At 40.6% G+C, this 20,862-nt stretch overlaps 1 protein-coding gene across 5 annotated transcripts in view; it reads right to left on the bottom strand.

Moving 5' to 3' along the window:
- The window catches only part of ASH1L (ASH1 like histone lysine methyltransferase), a 230,256-nt gene that overhangs the window by 40,149 nt on the left and 169,245 nt on the right, over positions 1-20,862 (bottom strand). For all 5 annotated transcript variants that reach the window (XM_063694310.1, XM_063694311.1, XM_063694317.1 and 2 more), the window contains 4 exons: positions 19,878-19,972; positions 4,420-4,493; positions 2,880-2,925; positions 2,658-2,766 (listed from right to left, as the gene is read on the bottom strand). In XM_063694310.1, coding sequence (XP_063550380.1) covers positions 2,658-2,766; positions 2,880-2,925; positions 4,420-4,493; positions 19,878-19,972 — 324 coding nt within the window. The remainder of the gene's footprint in view (positions 1-2,657; positions 2,767-2,879; positions 2,926-4,419; positions 4,494-19,877; positions 19,973-20,862) is intronic.

Here is a 20,862-nt window from a genome sequence, read left to right as displayed (position 1 = left end):
CGAGACCAGCGTGGCCAACATGGCAAAACCCTGTCTCTACTAAAAATACAAAAATTATTAGCCGGGTGCAGTGGCAGGTGCCTGTAAATCCCAGCTACTCGGAAGGATGAAGGATGAAGCAGGAGAATCGCTTGAACCCGGGTGGTGGAGGCTGCAGTGAGCTGAGATTGTGCCATTGCACTCCAGCCTGGGCAACAAGAATGAAACTTCGTCTCAAAAAAAAAGAAAAATGAGAGAGTCGCACCCCAGCCAGCTACTAAATGTAGATCTAGGTTGTTCTTCATATAGTGAGATTTAAGGGTTCAGGACCGGCCTCAGCTAAGTATCGAGATCCCGTCTCTACGTTAAAAATAAATAAAATAAATAAATTAGCCAGGCGTGGTGACACGCGTCTTTAGTCTCAGCTACTCAGGAGGCTAACATGGGAGAATTGCTTGAGTCCGGAAGGTCGAAGTTGTAGTGAGCTGTGATGGCGACACTGCACTCCAGCCTGGGCAACAGAGTGATATCCTGTGTCATAAATAAATAAAAATACTGAGCTTGTGGACCACACTGTTTAATAAAAGTGTGCATTTAAAATACTTGTGAGTAAAGAAAATCAGTATGCAAAACACTATGTGAACCTGTATGTACATAAAATGATAAGGTGTGAATTTACAGTGATGCAGGTAAGGTAGAATTTCCCAACTGGCATGTTGAAGCAGGAAGAACTAAAACATTGATTCCCTTCAGACCACATGGACAGCTGACTAGAGATGAAAGAAGCTACTTTTGGCCATGAGAACTATCCAGAACAGGAAATACTGATGTAAAATTCACTGATTCTTTTTTATTTTGCTGCAAATGTGCATTGTTACTAAAACAACAAATTCTATATTCACTCCTTTGTCTATTAGACATTTCTATTTTGAAATTTCAGTGCCGTTTAAAATTATATACTCTCTTGGCCAGGTGTGGTGGCTCATGCCTGTAGTCCCAGCTACTCGTGAGGCTGAGGTAGGAGAATCACTTGAACCTGGGAAGTGGAGGTTGCAGTGAGCTGAGATCATGCCACCGCACTCCAGCCTGGCGACAGAGCGTGACTCCGTCTCAAAAAAAAAATTTTTAAAAATACAAAAATTAGCCAGGCATGGTGGGGGACACCTGTAATCCCAGCTACTTGGGAGGCTGAGGCAGGAGAATCTCTTGAACCCAGGAGGCAGAGGTTGCAGTGAGCCAAGATCGTGCCACTGCACTCCAGCCTGGGTAACAGAGCTAGACTCCGTCTCAGAAAAAGAAAAAAAAAAAAATTACATAGACTGAAATCAAAGTCATAACTCATAATTCTTTTTTTTTTTTGGGAGATGGAGTTTCCCTCTTGTTGCTCAGGCTGGAGTGCAATGGCAGGACCTTGGCTCACTGCAACCTCCGCCTCCTGGGTTCAAGCAATTTTCCTGCCTCAGCCTCCCGCGTAGCTGCAATTATAGGCATGAGCCACCATGCCCAGCTAATTTTGTATTTTTAGTAGAGATGGGGTTTCTCCATGTTGGTCAGGCTGGTCTTGAACTCCCGACCTCAGGTGACCCGCCTGCCTCAGCCTCCCAAAGTGCTTGGATTATAGGCATGAGCCACCATGCCAGCCAAAATTCTTATCTCCAATTCAGTTAGATTCCACACTTTATTGTCAGAGAGAGAATATATCCCCATATGAAGAGCATATCCCCTATATGCCGATGGTTTATCAACATACTTTTCTTCTAAAATATATTATGCCCTTCCTCTTCACTCTCACTGCCACTGTCCTATTCTGCTTCCTCATTGTGGCAACCATATATTGAGAGCTAGGAAGGTACCTAGGACTGTGCTTAATGTTTTATGAGCTGGGCACAGTATCACATACCTATAGTTCCAGCTACTCAGGAGGTTGAGATGGGAGGACTACTTGAGCCCAGGAGTTTGAATCCAGCCTGGGCAACACAGTGAGACCCTATCTCTAAAAAAAAAAAAAACAAAAAAACCCCCCAAAACAAGAAAACCAAAACTTCACAAACATTGTTTACCAACAGTCTCATATAATCTCCACAAACGCTCCATAGAGAAGGTAAGGTATTACTTTTATTAGATGCATTAAATAACTTTTCTCAGGTCTCATAAATAGTAAAAGGATTGGCTGGGCGCGGTGGCTCACGCCTGTAATCCCAGCACTTTGGGAGGCCGAGGCTGGTGGATCACAAGGTCAAATTGAGACCATCCTGGCTAATATGGTGAAATCCCATCTCTACTAAAAATACAAAAAAATTAGCTGGGTGTGGTGGTGGGTGCCTGCAGTGCCGGCTACCAGGGAGGCTGAGGCAGGAGAATGGTGTGAATCCGGGAGGCGGAGCTTGCAGTGAGCCGAGATCGCGCCACTGCACTCCAGCCTGGGCGACAGAGGGAGACTGTCTCAAAAAAAAAAAAAAAAAAAAAAGTAAAAGGATTTAAACCAACGAAGGCACACACAAGACTCTAAATCTCAATTCATTTTCTGTTTCTGTATTCCACCCACCCATTATGGTTTATATATCTTTATGCAACTTCTTGAAAAAAATCAAAGAGCCTATTTAAATGTACCCTCCAAAGGAAGTGCTGTATGTATACCTTAAAGCCTATGCTTTAGAGAAATCAAAGCATGACAGTACCTATTGAGGCAGTCATCAACACAGCCCTTCCTGGTGTCATCATCTGGCTTCTTACAGTTACAGGTGGTAGCTTCGTAACCAGAAAGGGGTTTGACATCAACGTAGACATCTTGAAAAGAAAGCAAAGAATAGTTTGTGAACATACAGGATAATTTTTCAAGTGCTAGGCTCAGAAGAACATTAACGTATAGAGGCAGAAAAAATAGCTCCTAAGTTACTCACTTGAACGAATTTTCTTATATAGTGGGACATCTGGCTTTTTGTATAGCTAGAAGAAAAGAAGAAAAATCTTGATATAGCATTTAACTTCAAATGCCAGACGGCAGCATCAATCACTAAAAATACAGGAAATTTTCTATGTGTTCTGCTCATCTGGAAATATTTACAAGACATTTTGGGTTGGATACATTTGAGGGAAACTCTTGGTGTGATCTCTTTTAACTCTGAAATAAAAGGTGAGAGAACAAGATTCAACAGAAGAAGCACTAAATAGTTTATACAAGTGGAATTACATGTTTCTTCAGCATATTGTTGGATAGACTTAAATGAAAATCACACTGGAGACCAAAGCTATTCATTTGGACAAATTAAGATTCTATTTGCTTCTATCAAAAGAAAGGAAAACAACATCCATAGGGCTTATTTAGATGTCTGGGTGGGTACATGAAATTAAAAAGATGAGTACCCTGGCTTTTCAGGTTGAGAATTATAGGAAAACATTTCAAATTTTAATTAAGGCAATTAATTTAGTGAATAAAGGAGAGAGGGCAGGCAGGCAAAATGGAGCTCTCACATTATAATCAAGAAGACATTAGAAAGAAAAAAAAAAAGAATGCATTAGAAGAGAGGCAATCTTCCAGCATATTGCCATAAGGGACTGTACAAAACAAACAGCAACTTGCACAAAGCTAGACTGTTTATTAATATATTGGAATAATGCCACCATTATTTTCCAGTCAGTATGTTCAAAGCATTCTCTCCTTCATTGTTAAAAACTCTGAGACAAATACCTAACATATTAATACTCTCAGAATTCAAGAGAGGCCATTGGAGAAGACAACGCAGAGGGGAATGTCAATTTTGGCTTTCCAAAATAAACCTTTGGTGGCATTTTGGCAGAACTCAAGAAATCTATTCACCTCAATTGCATGACTATTTCTATTTCCCAATGGTTGTTCTCAATATGAGACCTGGGGGCTATAAGCTAATACAAAAATCACTACGGGCAACTTTTCAATTTGGGAAGCAAGAGAAAAAACACGGCATCTTCCTATTTTTAGTTACCAATATATTTAAAGATTTTTTAAAAGTGCAAGAGTGTTAAACATTTCCCTGCTTCATTTGATAGAAGAATCTCTTTTGCATGTGAAAAATAAATTTCAAACTGATAAGAAGGAGCCAACAAAAATAAAGTCTGAAATTTCTTAGTGCTGCTGGCAGTACATCTAAATTCTCCTGAGATCTGCATCAAATAGAATTCTTACAGAACAAAATCTTTGCTACCAAAATAAAAGTCCAGAATAACAACAGAAGGTTGCCTAGGAAAGCAGGAACTTACTGCTATTTTGCAGTAAGAGTAAAGGCAAATAGGTCACATTAAAGATGGATGCAAATTCATTTTTCTTAGTCCTAACCTTCACAGGGACACTTCTGAAAACCTCCTAAGATGAAAACATAACAAGGGGAGAGAAAAACACTTGCATTTCCACCCCTCCCCCTTTACCACTTAAGAATGAAACCTGGTAAAACAGGCTCTCTGTACCTGATTGTGTTTCCACTGCCAAAGGATATCATAAGGAAGCTGGAAGTCAATTCTCTTTTGTCTTAGATACTTTCCTGAAACAAAAAACACTATTAATTTCAATACCTATTCTAATATTTGCTTATACAAAGGTGTCAAACAGCTACAAGAACTAACATGTACTGACTAAAAAAAAAAGATTTAATTCTTTAAGGATTTTTCCATCACCAATTTTTAATTTTAGCTCTTCTTTCCCACTATACTCCACACGATATATGCCGAAGATATATTTTAAGTATAATAGTCTACATAAAACAACAAACACAGCAAAACTACAACCAAAAACACACAGGTCATTATGAAGCTTATTAAATATTTTATTATTATTAAAAATTATTAAGGGTACAGCATCTGGCACCTGCTCTTCATTATTACACATAACCTAAGGTTGATTACAAAAAGGAGAAATTCTTGTGTTTAAATAACTCGAGAAGTTTTCCGGGCAAATTTATGATCTTTTAACATTTTTTCCTACCTATTAAAATAGTATTTTTGTTTGATTTTTTTGTTTTTGTCTTATATAAAATTATTCAGCCTTAAAAAGAATGAAATTCTTTTTTTTTTTGGAGAAGAGGTTTCGCTCTTGCTGCCCAGGCTAGAGTGCAATGGTGCGATCTCGGCTCACTGTAACCTCCTCCTCCTGGGTTTAAGCGATTCTCCTGCCTCAGCTTCCTGAGTAGCTGGGATTACAGGCATGTGCTACCACACCCAGCTAATTTTGTATTTTTTTTTTTTTTTTTTTAGTAGAGACAGGGTTTCTCCATGTTGGTCAGGCTGGTCTTGAACTCCTGACCTAAAGTGGTCCACCTGCTTCAGCCTCCCAAAGTGCTGGGATTACAGGCATGAGCCACCACACCTGGCCAAAAGAATGAAATTCTTATACATATAGTCATGTGCCAATGTTTTAGTCAACAATGGACTGCATATATGATGGTGGACCCAGAAGGTAATAAGGGAGCTGAAAAATTCCTCCTAGCTGTCGTAACTTTGCAGTGCAAAGTGTTAATCATGTGTTTGTGGTGGTGCTGGTGCAAATAAACCTATAGCGCTACAAGTTGAATACAAGCATAGCAGACATAATTAGGTATAATACATAATACTTGATAAAATGTCTTTGTTGCTGGTTTTATAATATACTATACTTTTCATCATTATTTTAGAGTATACTCCTGTTTATTAAAAGACATCCTTGGCTGGGTGCGGTGGCTCATGCCTGTAATCCCAGCACTTTGGGAGGCCGAGGCAGATAGATCACGAGGTCAGGCATTAGAGACAAGGCTGGCCAACACAGTGAAACCCCGTCTGTATTAAAAATACAAAAAATTAGCCGGGTGTGGTTGTGGGCGCCTGTAATCCCAGCTACTCAGGAGGCTGAGGCAGGAGAATTGCTTGAACCTGGGAGGCAGAGGTTGCAGTGAGCCAAGATTGTACCACTGCACTCCAGCCTGGACAATAGTGCGAGACTCCATCTCAAAAAAAAAACCAAAAATCAAACAAACAAAAAAACCACCCTCGGCTGGGCGCAATGGTTCATGCCTGTAATCCCAACAACACTTTGGGAGGCTGAAGCAGGCAGATCACTTGAGGTCAGGAGTTCAAGACCAGCCTGGCCAACATGGTGAAACCCCAACTCTACTAAAAATACAAAAATTAGCTGGGTGTGGTGGCACACGCCTGTAATCCCAGCTACTTGGGAGGCTGAAATAGGAGAATCGCTTGAACCTGGGAGGTGGAGGTAGAGGTGGAGGTTGCAGTGTGCCAAGATCACGTACTGCACTCCAGCCTAGGCAACAGAGTGAGACACGGTCTCAAAAAAAAGGAAAACAAAACAAAACAAAACAAAACAAAAAAACAGCCTTGCCAGGAGTGCTGGCCCACACCTGTAATCCCAGCACTTTGGGAGGCCGAGGTGGGTGGATCACTTGAGGTCAGGAGTTCGAGAACAGCCTGGCCAACATGGTGAAAGCCTGTCTCTGCTAAAAATACAAAAATTAGCTGGGTGTGGTGGCGCACACCTGTAGTCCCAGCTACTCAGGAGGCTGAGGCAGGAGAATTGTTTGAACTGGGAGGTGGAGGTTGCAGTGAGCCCAGATCGTGCCATTACACTCCAGCAGGCAACGACACAGACTCTGTCTCAAAAAACCAAACCAGGCTGGGCGTGGTGGCTCATACCTGTAATCCCAGCACTTTGGGAGGCCAAGGTGGGCAGATCATGAGGTCAGGAGATCAAGACCATCCTGGCTAACATGGTGAAACCCTGTCTCTACTAAAAATACAAAAAATTAGCTGGGCGTGGTGGCGGGCATCTGTAGTCCCAGCTACTCGGGAGGCTGAGGCAGGAGAATGGTGTGAACCCAGGAGATGGAGCTTGCAGTGAGCCGAGATTGTGCCACTGCATTCCAGCCTGGGCGACAGAGCAAGACTCTGTCTCAAACAAACAAACAAACAAACAAACACCCAAACCAAACCAAAAAACAGTCTTAGGCAGATCCTTCAGGAGATATTCCAGAAGACATTATTACCATATCAGATGACAGCTCCACGAGTGTTACTGCCCCTGAAGACCTTTCAGTAGAACAAGACATACAGCGAGAAAACAGTGATATTGATGATCTTGCCCCTGAGTGGGCCTAGGCTAATGTGGGTTTGTGTCTTAGCTTTTTTTTTTTTGAGACAGTGTCTCGCTCTGTCACCCAGCCTGGAGTACAATAGCAGGATCATGGCTCACTGCTGCCTCAACCTCCCAGACTAAAGCGATCCTCTCACTTCTACCTGCCAAGTTGCTGGCACTACAGGCATGTGCCACCATGCCTGGCTGATTTTTTATTTTTTGTAGACAGGGTCTTGCCATGTTGCCCAGGCTGGTCTCAAACTCCTGGGCTCAAGCGATCTGCCTGCCCTGGCCTCCCAAAGTGTTGGGATTACAGGCGTAAGCCGCCATGGCTGGCCCTCTTTTCGCTTTTAACTAAAAAAGTTTAAAAAGAAGAAAAAATGTTAAAAATAAAGCTTATAAAATAAGGACATAAAGAAAATATTTTCTTGTACAGCTGTACAATGTGTTCATGTTTAAAGCTAAGTTATTATGAGTCAAAGTGTTAAAAAATTAAAAGTTTATAAAGTAAAAAAGCTACAGAAAGCTAAGATTAACTTAACTATTGAGGAACAAAAAATAAAAATTTAGTGTAGCCTAAGTGTGCAGTGTTTATAAAATCTACAGTAGTTTAACAGTGATGTCCTAGGCCTTCACATTCACTCTCCACTCAATCACTGACCCACTGAGAGGAACTTACAGTCCTGTAAGCTCCATTCAGGTAAGTGCCCCATAGTGGGCTGCCATTTTTTATCCTTTATATTGTATTTTTACTGTACCTTTTCTACATTTAGATATGTAAATACTTAACCACTGTGTCACAACTGACTACTGTATTCAGTATACTAACATGATATACAGGTTTGTAGCTTAGGAGCAAGAGGCTATACCATACAGCCTGGTTAGTACATTCTGTTTGCATAATTATAAGATTGCCTAACAATGCATTTCTCAGAATGTATCCTCATCATTAAGCAACACATGATGGTACTACAACATGGATGAACCTTAAAGACATTATGCTAAGTGAATTAAGGCAGATACAAAAGAACAGGTATTATACAACCCCACTTTCAAAGAAATAGACAGTGATTACCAGAGGCTGAAGGGAACAGAGAATGGAGAGTTACAGTTTAATGGGTACAGAGTTACAGTAGGGGATAATGAAAAAGTTCCGGGGATGGATAGCAGTCATGGTCATACAACAATGCAAATGTACCTAATGACACTGAATTGTCCACTTAAAAATGATCAAAATGCAAACTGTGTTATGTATATTTTACTGGAAGTTAAAATGTAATATATCAAAAACTATAGTCTATTTTAAAAGAGTAAATTGGATGGTCTGTGAATTGTATCTTAATAAAGTTGCTAAAACAATACAGCAGTGTTAAAACTTTTTGCTTCAATGATTAAACGTAACTTAGAAAAAACTCGAGAAGGAAAGCCTATTGTATATATCCATGTTTTTGCTTACTGTATTCTTCCTTCCTAATGTTCCAAAGTGTCTTTTTTTAAAATTGTTTCCTTTCTGTTCACAGAACTTGCTTTACTCATAGGGTACATCTGCTGGCAACAAACTCTCTTAGTTTTCCTTAATCTAAGAATGCCTTCATTTCTTCTTAATTCCTGACAGATATTTTCATTGGTTAGAAGATTCGGAGTTGACAATTCTTTGCTTTTAGGATGTGAAAAATGCTGTATCACTTCCATTTGGCCTCCATAGATTCAGATGAGAAATCTACTGTCATTTGAATTGTTTTATCCTTATAGGTAAGGGTAATTTCTCTGTCATTGCTTTAAAATTGGTGTGGTTTTTTTTGTTTTTTTATTTTTTCTGAGATTCATTCTCCTGAGTAGTTGGGATGACAAGCATTTGCCAACCATGCCTGGCTAATTTTTTTTGTATTTTTTGTAGAGACAGGGTTTCACCATGTTGCTCAGGGTGGTCTCAAACTTCTGAGCTCAAGCAATCAGCCTCCCAAGGTATTTGGTATTACAGGAGCAACCTATCTCGCCCAGCCTAAAATTGTTTTGTTAGTGTTCTGAAACGTGATTATGTGTCTCGGCATATATTTGTTTGAGTTTATCCTGTTTGGAGTCTGCTAATCTTCTTGAATACAGAGATTTCTGTCTCCTGCCAAATTTGGTAAGTTTCCAGTTGTTATTTACTAAGGTGCTTTTAATCTATGCCCTTTTTTTTCCCCTCCTTCCATGACTCCGATAACACAAATTTGCTTTTTTTGTCATATTCTCACAAGCTCCTCAGTCTTTCTCTTTTTAATTCTATTTTCTATGTTGTTGTATACACTGAGTAATATGTATTATTCTATCTTCTAGTGCATAGATTATTTCCTCTGTCCCATTCATTCTGCTGTTAAGTCTATCTCTGAATGTATTTTTTTTTTCTGGTTCAATTTCTCTCATAAAATCTCTGAACTTTTTATTTCAATTACTGAGTCAGTTATAAAAATTCTAATTTAAAAAAATTATTGGCCAGGTGCAGTGGCTCACGCCTGTAAACCCAGCACTTTGGGAGGTGAGGTGGGCGGATCACTTGAGGTCAGGAGTTCCAGACCAGTCTGGCCAATGTGGTAAAACCCCATCTTTACTAAAAATACAAAAATTAGCCAGGTGTGGTGGCACATGCCTGTAACTCCAGCTACTCGGGAGGCTGAGGCAGAAGAAATCACTTGAACCTGGGAGGCGGAGGCTACAGTGGGCAGAGATTGTGCCACTGCACTCCAGACTGGGCAACAGAGCAAGACCCTGTCTCAAAAAATTAAAATAAGTAAATAAATAAAATAAAATACGAAAAATTATCTTCTTCTATTTCTTGATTTGTTTCAAGCATGTTCACAATTGCTCACTAAGGCATTTTTATCAAGACTGCTTTAAAAATCTGCCAGATAATTCTAATGTCTTGGTGTGGACATATATTGTCTTCCCAAAGTGCTGGGATTTCAAGGCATGAGCCACCATGCTTGGCAAATAACATGTGATTTTAAATTCAAAGCTAAACACTTTTGTAGTAGTATAAGGTTCTAGATTTTATGAAATTTTTATTTTAGCTGGCTTTTTCTGAAACTGCTCCAGCAGAAAAGGGATAAAGCTGCCTCATTACTGCCAGCTGTAAGTAAAAGTCCAAGTTGCCTACTAGGCCTCCACTGAAACCTGAGTGTTGGGGGATGGGGAAGCTCCCCATTACTGCTAGGGAATGGTTAGAATTCCAATTTCCCAAGGGGTCTCCACTGACATTGTGGTGGGGTAGTTATGTTACTGCTAGGTGTTGTGTAAAAGTCTGAGTCGGCTAGACCTCCTCTGACACCATGGCAGTGGAGGGAGAGACATATGATTGTTGGCCACATATATGTCTTTTGAGAAGTGTCTGTTCATGTCCCTTGCCCTTTTTTTTTTTTTTTTTTTTTTTGGAGATGGAGTCTCACTCTGTCACCCAGGCTGGAGTGCAGTGGTGTAATCTCAGCTCACTGCAACCTGTGCCTCCTGAGTTCAAGCGATTCTCCCGCCTCAGCCTCCCAAGTAGCTGGGATTACAGGAGCCCACCATCATGCCCAACTAATTTTTTTGTATTTTAAGTAGAGACAGGGTTTCACCATGTTGGCCAATGGTCTCGAACTCCTGACCTCAGGTGATCTGCCTGCCTTGGCCTCCCAAAGTGCTGGGTTTACAGATGTGAGCCACTGCGCCTGGCCAAGAGTCTTTAAAAAAATTTTATTATTATTGTTGTTTTGAGACGGAGTCTTACTTTTTTGCCCAGGCTGGAGTGGAGTGGCATGATCTCAGCTCATTGCAACCTCTGCCACCCGGAGTTCAAGCAATTCTGTCTCAGCCTCCTGAATAGCTGGGATTACAGGCACGTGCCACCATGCCCAGCCAATTTTTTCTATTTTTTTTTTTTTTAGTAGAGACGGGGTTTCACCATGTTGGCCAGGCTGGTCTCAAACTCCTGATCTCAAGTGATCTGCCTGCCTTGGTTTCCCAAAGTGCTGGGATGACAGGCGTGAGCCACCGCACCAGGCCTTGCCCACTTCTTAATGGGTTTTTTTCTTGTATATTTAAGTTCCTTATAGATGCTGGATATTAGATCTTTGTCAGATGCAGTTTGCAAAATTTTTCTCCCATTTTATAGGTTGTTTACTCTGTTCATAGTTTATTTTGCTGTGCAGAAGTTCATACTATTTGTCCATTTTTGCTTTTGTTACAATTGCTTTTGGCATCGTCACGAAGTCTTTGCCTGTGCCTATGTCCTGAATGGTACTGCCTAGATTGTCTTTCGGGTTTTTATAGTTTTGGGTTTTACAATTAAGTCTTTTTTTTTTTTTTTGAGACAGTTTTGCTGTGTTGCCCAGGCTGGAGTGCAGTGATCTCAGCTCAATGCAACCTCCACCTCCAGGGTTCAAGTGATTCTCATGCCTCAGCCTCTCAAGTAGCTGGGATTATAGGCATGTGCCACCACACCCAGCTAATTTTTGCATTTTTATTAGAGATGGGGTTTTGCCATGTTGGCCAGGCTGGTCTCGAACTGCTGGCCTCAAGTGATCCACGTGCCTCAGCCTCCCAAAGTGCTGGGATTACAGGCGTGAGCCACCACGCCTGGCCTACATTGAAGTTTTTAATCCATATTGAGTTTGTTTTTGTATATGCTGTAAGGAAGGGGTCCAGTTTCAGCCTTCTGCATATGGCTAACCAGTTATCCCAGCACCATTTACTGAATAGGGAATCCTTTCCCAATTGCTTGTTTTTGTCAGGTTTGTTAAAGATCACGCAGTTGTAGGTGTGCAGTCTTATTTCTGGGTTCTCTATTCTGTTTCACTGGTCTATGTGTCTGCTCTTGTATCAGTACCATGCTGTTTTGATTACTGTAGCCCTGTAGTATAGTTTGAAGTCAGGTAGCATGATGCCTTCAGCTTTGTTCTTTTTTTGTGTGTAGGATTGCCTTGGCTATTTAGGTTCTTTTTTGGTTCCATATGAATGTTAAAATAGTTTTTTTCTAGCTCTATGAAGAATTTCAATGGTAGTTTAATGGGAATAGCATTGAATCTATAAATTGCTTTGGGCAATATGGCCATTTTAACGGTATTTATTCTTCCAATCCATAAGCATGGAATATTTTTCCATTTGTGTCTTCGCTGATTTCTTTGAGCAGTGGTTTGTAGTTCTCCTTATAGAGATCCTTCGCTTCCCTAGTTAGCTGTATTCCTAGGTATTTTATTCTTTTTGTGGCAATTGTGAATGAGAGTTCAATCATGATTTGGCTCTTGGCTTAACTGTTATTGGTGTATAGGAATGCTAGTGATTTTTGTACATTGATTTTGTATCCTGAGACTTTGCTAAAGTTGTTTATCAGCCTAAGGAACTTTTGCTTAAGCAAACACTCCCCAGTGGGTGTTTGCTGGTGTAAGTTTGAGAGAGGTGTGAAAGTTGATTAGACAAAATGGAATCATTCATACCATATCCAACTAAAATGGAGTCAGGAGGCCATGGGGGAGGGCACTAAGGTCCCTGATCCAGGAACTGATTTTGCATTTCAACAGAAAATTCACAAAGATCTAACTATAATTAAGACTATGTCTTATATAGTAACTGCTGCCACTCACCAATGACAACTGTACCAGTGACCTTTTTCTTTTCTTTCTTTGTTTTTGAGACAGGATCTCACTCCGTCTTTCAGGCTGGAGTGCACTGGTGCAATCTCAGCTCATTGCAGCCTCAACCTCCCAGGCTCAGGTGATCCTCCTGCCTCAGGCTCCTAAGTAGCTGGACCACAGGTGCATGTCACCATACCTGGCTAAATTTTTCTTTTCTTTTTAAATTTTTGTATACACGGGTTTTCATTATGTTGTCCAGGCTGGTCTCGAATTCCTGAGCTCAAGCAATCCAACAGCCTCAGCCTCAGCCTCCCAAAGTGCTGGGATTATAGGCTTGAGCCACTGGGCCTGGCTGACCTTCTTCCAACCTTCCTCTTTTGCTCAATACAACCCCAGACTTTCTCTTTGTTTTTCAGACACACTTAGGGACTACCCTGGTCTATGTGTCCTGAATTGCGATTCTTTTTTTTTTTTTTTTCATAGAAAACAGGGACTTGATCCATCACCCAGGCTGGAGTGCGCTGGTGCAATCATAACTCACTGCGGCCTCGATCTCCTGGGCTCAAGTGATCCTCCTGCCTCAGCCTCCTGAGTAGGCATGTACCACTGCACCCAGCAAATGTTGTTATTGCTTTATAGAGAGAGGTTCTCACTACATTGCCTAAGTTGGTCTCAAACTCCTGGCCTCAAGCAATCTTCTCTCCTCAGCCTCCCAAATTGCTGGGATTACAGGCATGAGCCACCATGCCTGGACTAATTCTTTTTTTTTTTGAGACAGTCTTGCTCTGTCACGCAGGCTGGAGTGCAATGGTGTGATCCTGGCTTATTGCAACCTCCACCTCCTGAGTTCAAGTGATCCTCCTGTCTCAGCCTCCTGAGTAACTGGGATTACAGGCATCCACTATCACTCCTGGCTAATTTTTTTCTATTTTTAGTAGAGACCATGTTGGCCAGGCTGGTCTCGAACTTCTGACCTCAGGTGATCTGCCTGCCTCGGCCTCCCAAAGTGTTGGGATTACAGGTGTGAGCCACCACGCCAAGACTAATTATTGTATATTATTCCCAAATAAACCCTTTACTTGGAGATATATATTTATATTATCTGAATATATGTTTATTTAAGACTTTAAAAAAGAGGCTAGGCGCGGTGGCTCATGCCTGTAATCCCAGCACTTTGGAAGGACGAGGTGGGTGGATCACTTGAGGTTAGGAGTCTGAGACCAGCCTGGCCAACATGGTGAAACCCCGTCTCTACTAAAAATACAAAAATTAGCTGGGCATGGTGGCGCATGCCTGCAGTCCCAGATACTCAGGAGGCTGAGGTGCAAGAATTGTTTGAACCTGGGAGGAGGAGAATGCAGAGAGCCAAGATCACGCCACTGCACTCCAGCCTGGGCAACAGAGCGAGACTCTATCTCAAAAGAAAACAAAAACAAAAACAAAACACACATCTATATGCAGGTTTTTCTTTTCAATAGATATGTTTTCAAATTATTTGAGAAAATACCAAGGAGCATGACTGCCACATCAAATGTTCAGAGTGTATTAAGTTTTATAAGAATACAATTGATTTTTTAATACTGATGATTTTCCAGTAACCTTGCTGCTACTACTACCAGTAGCTTTTTTTTTTTTTTGGTGTGGATCTCTTTGGATTTTTTTTTTATATAAACAATCATGTCATCTATAAACAGAAACAGTTTCATTTCTTCCTTCCTGATCATTATGATGAGTCTTACTCATCTTCTTGACTTAATACACTGCCTAGAACATCCATGTAATGCTGAGTCAGAGTGGACAACTCTATCTTCTTCCCAATCTTAGGAGGAAACATTCAACATTTCACCATTAAGAATGATATTAGGCCAGGTGTGGTGGCTTACCAGTATCCAAAATAAAAAAAGTTGATCTCACTATAGGTCCTAGACTCATTAAGAGACTAATAAGGGAATGTTATAAATAATGTTATGCCAGTATCTTTAATAATTTAGATAAAATGGACAAATTCCTTTAGAAATACAACGTATCAAAACTGAGTCAAGATGAACATCTGAATAGTCTAGATCTTTTAAATAAATTGAGTACCTTACCGTATTATTCACATAAAAAATTTCAGTTCTAAATGGCTTCCCTAGTGAAGTCTGGTATATATTTGAGAAAGAAGTAATACCAGTCTTCCAGAAAACAGAGGAGGAAAATAATTTTCCAACTCATTTAATGAGGCTAGTGTATGCCTAATACAAAACTTGACAAAGACTTTAAAAGAAAAAACAACTATAGAACAAAATTAATTCTAAAGACTTCTGCAGAAAGCTCTCAGAACTAAAAAGGAATTTCCTTATCTTATTAAAGACATCTGTAGTTAATATCATTCTTCCCCCCCCCCCCTCCCATTTTCTCTTTCTTTTTTTTGAGACGGAGTCTCGCTCTGTCACCCAGGCTGGAGTGCAGTGGCGTGATCTCGGCTCACTGCAAGCTCCAACTCCCGGGTTCATACCATTCTCCTGCCTCAGCCTCCTGAGTAGCTGGGACTACATGCGCCTGCCACCACGCCTGGCTAATTATTTTTTTGTATTTTTAGTAGAGACGTGGTTTCACCGTGTTAGCCAGGATGGTTTCGATCTCCTGACCTCATGATCCGCCTGCCTTGGCTTCCCAAAGTGCTGGGATTATAGGCGTGAGCCACCACACCTGGCCGTGTTTTTTTTTTTGAGACGGAGTCTTGCTCTGTTGCCCAGGCTGGAGTACAGTGGCACAATCTCTGCTCACTGTAACCTCTGCCTCCTGGGTTCAAGCGATTGTCCTGCCTCAGCCTCCTGAGTAGCTGGGAATACAAGTGCATGCCACCACACCTGGCTAATTTTTGTATTTTTGGCAGAGATGGGGTTTTGCCATGTTGGCCAGGCTGGTCTCGAACTCCTGACCTCAGGTGATCCACCTGCCTCAGCCTCCCAAAGTGCTGGCATTACAGGTGTGAACCATCACACCTGGCTGACAATTTATATTCATATACTTTCAAGTTCAACTGACACTTCTGCAATCTTCAATCTGTTATTAAACCTACATTTTGTGTTTTAAAATCAGACATATATGTTTTAGTTCTGGGACTTTCATTTGGCTAGTGTTCATTTTAAAATTTTTATGTTTCCATTTTTAAGATTTATCTGCTTATTCATTATAAGCATATTTTCCTTTACATCCTTGAACACAGTTATAACAATGACTTTAAAATCCTTGTCTGCTATTTTCAGCATCTGGATGACCTTGGAAATTGTCAGTGTTGACTGCCTTCTCTCTTAATATGAATTATATTTTCATGTTTATTAACGTCCAGTAATTTTGGATTGAATTATGGACATTATAAGTAATACGTTACAGAGATTCTCAATTGTGTTATTATCCTATGAAAATAACTGGTTTCGGCTGGGCGCAGTGGCTCATGCCTGTAATCCCAGCACTTTGGGAGGCTGAGGTGGGCAAATTGCTTGAACTCAAGAGTTTGAGACTAGCCTGAGCAACATGGTGAAACCCCATCTTTATCAAAAATACAAAAAATTAGCCAAGTGTGGTAGTGCATGCCTGTGGTCCCAGCTACTTGGGAGGATGAAGTGGGAGAATCACTTGAGCCTAGGAGGTAGAGGCTGCAGTGAGCCAAGACTGCACTACTGCACTTGAGCCTCGACAACACAATGAGATCCCATCTCAAAAAAATAGAAATAAAAATAAAAAATAAGAAAGAAATAAAAGAAAATAAGTTTTTCTTTGCATTAGAGCAACCAGTTACTGTGGGTTAACCAAAATCTGTAACACTCTCTTCCATGGGGTAGGCAGCAGCAGAAATCCCTACTTAGTATCTTTAGTCTCAACTAACTATACTGGATTCTGGCTGCATATACATAGTTTAGGGGGTCAGTTACCTAGATATGTGGCTTGAGTTTATATGCAAAATTTGCAGTTTCCCCTATTAGCATTTTATCCCTCACTTTCCTGCTGCTGTAGCTGTCCTGAAACATGGCCCTTAAATAATCAGTAAGATTCAAGATTTCTAAGCGCTTACTTGTACTGCTAACTGGGACCTAGCCACAGATAAAAAGAGCTATACAAGTGGGAAATGCAACCAGTGTGCTTCTCCTCTTCTAATTATTGATTTTTCTTCAGTTTGTGCCTGCTTTTGGTTGCTCTCCAGTGACTTAGGATTACTATGTTTTAAATTTGTCCAGTTGATGCATTTTTTTCTTATTTATTTATTTTTTTTTGAGAGTCTTGCTCTGTTGTCCAGGCTGGAGTACAGTAGCATGATCTCGGCTCTCTGCAACCTCTGCCTCCCAGGTTCAAGTGATTCTCGTGCCTCAGCCTCTTGAGGAGCTGGGACTACAGGCACGCACCATTATGTCCAGCTAATTTTTGTATTTTTAGTGCAGATGGGGTTTCACCATGTTGGCCAGGCTGGTCTTGAACTCCTGACCTCAGGTGATCCACCTGCCTCGGCCTCCCAAAGTGCTGGGATTACAGGTGGATAATTCTTATTCCCGGGAGGGTTAGCCTGATATAATCTACTCTTTCAATACCAAAAGTAGAATTCCTCGTCTTTTTTTTTTTTCTTTTCTTTCTTTTTTTGAGATGGAGTCTCACTCTTGTCACCCATGCCGGAGTGCAATGGGGTGATCTTGAACTCCTGGATTCAAGGGATCCGCCCACCTCAGCCTCCCAAAGTGCTGGGATTACAAGTGTGAGCCACCGCGTCCAGCCTTGTTCTTATTTTCAAAGCCTATTTATCATTAGCAGATTTTAAATTTGCTGAGAGCCTGCTTCCACTGCTATGATCTCACTAGTAAATACAAAAGACTCTTTCAAAAGAGCTTTGGCATTAATCCTAGAGAATAAGGAACTTACTCTTACCTTCATTAAGTAAGCACACGTAAAGTTTATGTAGCTGAGAAGTAAACCTTGTAACTTCATGTTGTAGTTAAATCTGTCTCCAGCCACCCAATACAGAATAATTCAAACAAACTAATCTTTACTGAAGAACTTGTTTATGTCTGCTGATTAAAAAACTCTGCTGGTACTGAACTCTCTCAGGGAGAAAAGGAGATTAGTTAATCAGAATATAAACAAGAGCTCCATAGTCAAGAGGGTTAAGAGAATCATAGTTGAAGAAAACACTACAAGACATAGGATCAACATCAAGTATACAATTAAGGTGTTCCTGGTTTCATACTATGTGTTTAATGAACCCCTTTAAAGCAATTTTGTTTAAACAAACTGAATATATGAAGAAAACCTGACATTTACATTCAATATTTTATCCTTATTTCTTTTCTTTTTTTTTTTTTTTGAGACAGAGTCTCACTCTGTTGTCCAGGCTGGAGTGCAGTGGCGCAATCTCGGCTCACTGCACACTCCGCCTCCTGGGTTCACGCCATTCTCCTGCCTCAGCCTCCCAAGTAGCTGGGACTACAGGTGCCTGCCACCATGCCCAGCTAATTTTTTATATTTTTAGTAGAGACAGGGTTTCACTGTTAGCCAGGATAGTCTCAATCTCATGACCTCGTGATCCACCTGCCTAGGCCTCCCAAACTGCTGGGGTTACAGGGTGAGCCACCGCACCCAGCCTTCTCCTTTTCTTTCATTTGTACGGCAAATATTTGATAAACTTCTATTATGTACCAGGTGCTGGGAAATCCAGGGAGAGTAAGAAAGACAATGATCCTGTACTGCCGGAGATTATAATCTAATGGAGGAGCCAAATAAATATTGTAATTATAGATATAGAGAGTGATGTTATCTAGAACAAAGAGAGACGAAGCCTCTTTTGATGAGACTATCAGGAAAATTATTTTAAAGAAAATAAATGGTATTGAAGCTGATACTAACATTAAGATCATCCTTAAAAGATGAGCAGAAACCAACCATGGGAAGACTGAAAAAGAGCTTTTCAGGCAATGGGAATAACAAGTATAATGACCCTCCAGTGGGAAAAAGCTTGCTATGTTCTAAAAACTGAAAGAAGGCCAGTATGACACAATATAGTGAATAAGGTTGAGATGGGAATGAATAAATGGAGAGAGATGGGGTAATCAGGAACCAGATCATTCAAGTCAGGAAGTTTGCATTTTAATCTGATGGTAAGCCATGCAAAGGTTTTAAGTACGATCTGGGTTAAGTTAAAAAATAATTTCTGTTTTTACTGAATGGAGGCTGGGCCACATGGAAACACAACTGGAAATAGATCTGTTAGATGGCTATTGCAGCAGCCTGAAGAAAAGATACTACTGTCACAGACTTGAGCGATAGCAATGAGATTTGGAGAGAAGTAGGATCTATTTCAGGGATAGAAACACAACAGAACTTGAGATGAACTGGATAAGGGACAGAAAAAAATCGGAGGAACTTAGAATGACTTCTTGGTACTTTTTACTTATCTGATAAGCTCAATAATAGGGTCCTGGAAGGTACTACTATCCAAATGCTAAACAAAGTCTTGACATTTTTGCCAAGAATGAACAGTAGAATAAATATCACTCCATTTTCAAGCAGATAAATACTCAGTAAAAGCAGTGGGGCTTCTTACTCTGATCATATGTGTGTATAAATCATCTATTTTTGAACGTGGAAAATATTTGACACTGAATGGCTACTACTTGGTTTTTCCTAGATGACATACCTAGGGAAACAAAAGGTACAGACATAGTGTTATTTGTTTAATTTTTTTTAGAGACAGGATTTCTCTCTGTCAACTCAGGCTAGAGTGCAGTGGCAGGATCATGACTACACCATAGCCTCAAAATCCTAGGCTTGGGTGATCCTCTCACCTCAGCCTCCAGAGTGGCTGGGACTACAGACCTGTGCCACCACGTCCAGCTAATTTTCATATTTTTTGTAGAGACAGGGTGTCACCAAGTTGCCCAGGCCATCAACTCCTGGGCTCAAGCAATCCACCTGCTTCGGCCTCCCAAAGTGCTAGGATTATAGGCATGAGCCACCATGCCTGGCCCAGTGTTATTTATTAAGGCTCCAATGAACAAGATTTATGCCACTGTGACCCCCTGACTATCAAACAGTGTATAAAATTCTTCAGAGTAAGTTTAAGTAAAATGGTAAAGAAAGAGCTTGATCCCACTGGAGAAACAGAAATAATAACAAGATTAAAAAGACATTTCCCTCAAACCCAGGAAATACTGTTTCTTCTCAGCAATATATTGTGTGGACTCGGTACTTACCAACATGAATGGGCGCTGGAAATAATCCATATTCATGCTCTCCTGGAGTATACTCCAGCTTCTCTTTCTTTAATTGGATCAATCGACTCTTTGGGCTGTGATAAAAAAAGAATGGGAAACAGTCAGAGGCAAAGAAATTTCCTCCTGTGGTCAAATACAGATAACAGATCATCCTATGAGGAGAGGGTACCAAGTACATTGATAAATTAAAAAAAAAAAAATCTTTACTTCTGAAATTGTCCTTAAGAAAGAGGCTCCTGGCCGGGCGTGGGGGTTCACGCCTGTAATCCCAATACTTTTGGAAGCTGAGGTGGAAGGACTGCCTGAGCCCAGGAATTTGAGACTGGCCTGGGTAACAAGTGAGACCCTGTCTCTATTTTTAAAAAAAAAGAAAAGAAAAAAAAGATGCTCTTTTATTTTCTCCAACAGTTTTGGAGAAGGAACACAAATTTTAGATCTGATTATAATGACTGCCTTATATTTGGTTACTTTATATCAATACTGTGAAGTAGGTAAGAGGAAAGATGCTCTATAAGACTGAGTGACTTGCCTTGATTTTAGTAGTTGGGAAGGAGATTTAAGCTTCAAAACCTCAGTTTCTTGCTCAACATCTACTCACTATATTATTCTATATTATTCTCTTGCTTTTATTCCACCATGTCTCTCTGGGCTTGTGTCTTCTACTCACATTATTGGTTTGTTTCCTAAAGTTTAAAATGCGATCTCAAGAGATTTCATAAATATATAAAAGGGGGAAAAAAAAGAAGGAAAACAAAAAAGGAAAATGAGAAAAAAAGGCCTTAGAAGAGTCTCATTTAAGATATTATGACTATATTTTAGCTTAAAGTTCCAATTAATTCTTTTTTTTGTTTTTTTCAGATGGAGTTTCGCTCTTGTCACCCAGGCCGGAGTGCAATGGCGTGATCTTGGCTCACTGCAAACTCCACCTCCCAGGTTTAAGCGGTTCTCCTGCCTTAGCTTCCCA

The sequence above is a fragment of the Gorilla gorilla genome, chromosome 1 (genome assembly GCF_029281585.2).
Source record: "Gorilla gorilla gorilla isolate KB3781 chromosome 1, NHGRI_mGorGor1-v2.1_pri, whole genome shotgun sequence".
NCBI classification, from domain to species: domain Eukaryota; kingdom Metazoa; phylum Chordata; class Mammalia; order Primates; family Hominidae; genus Gorilla; species Gorilla gorilla.
This window is presented reverse-complemented; position numbering and strand designations above follow the sequence as displayed.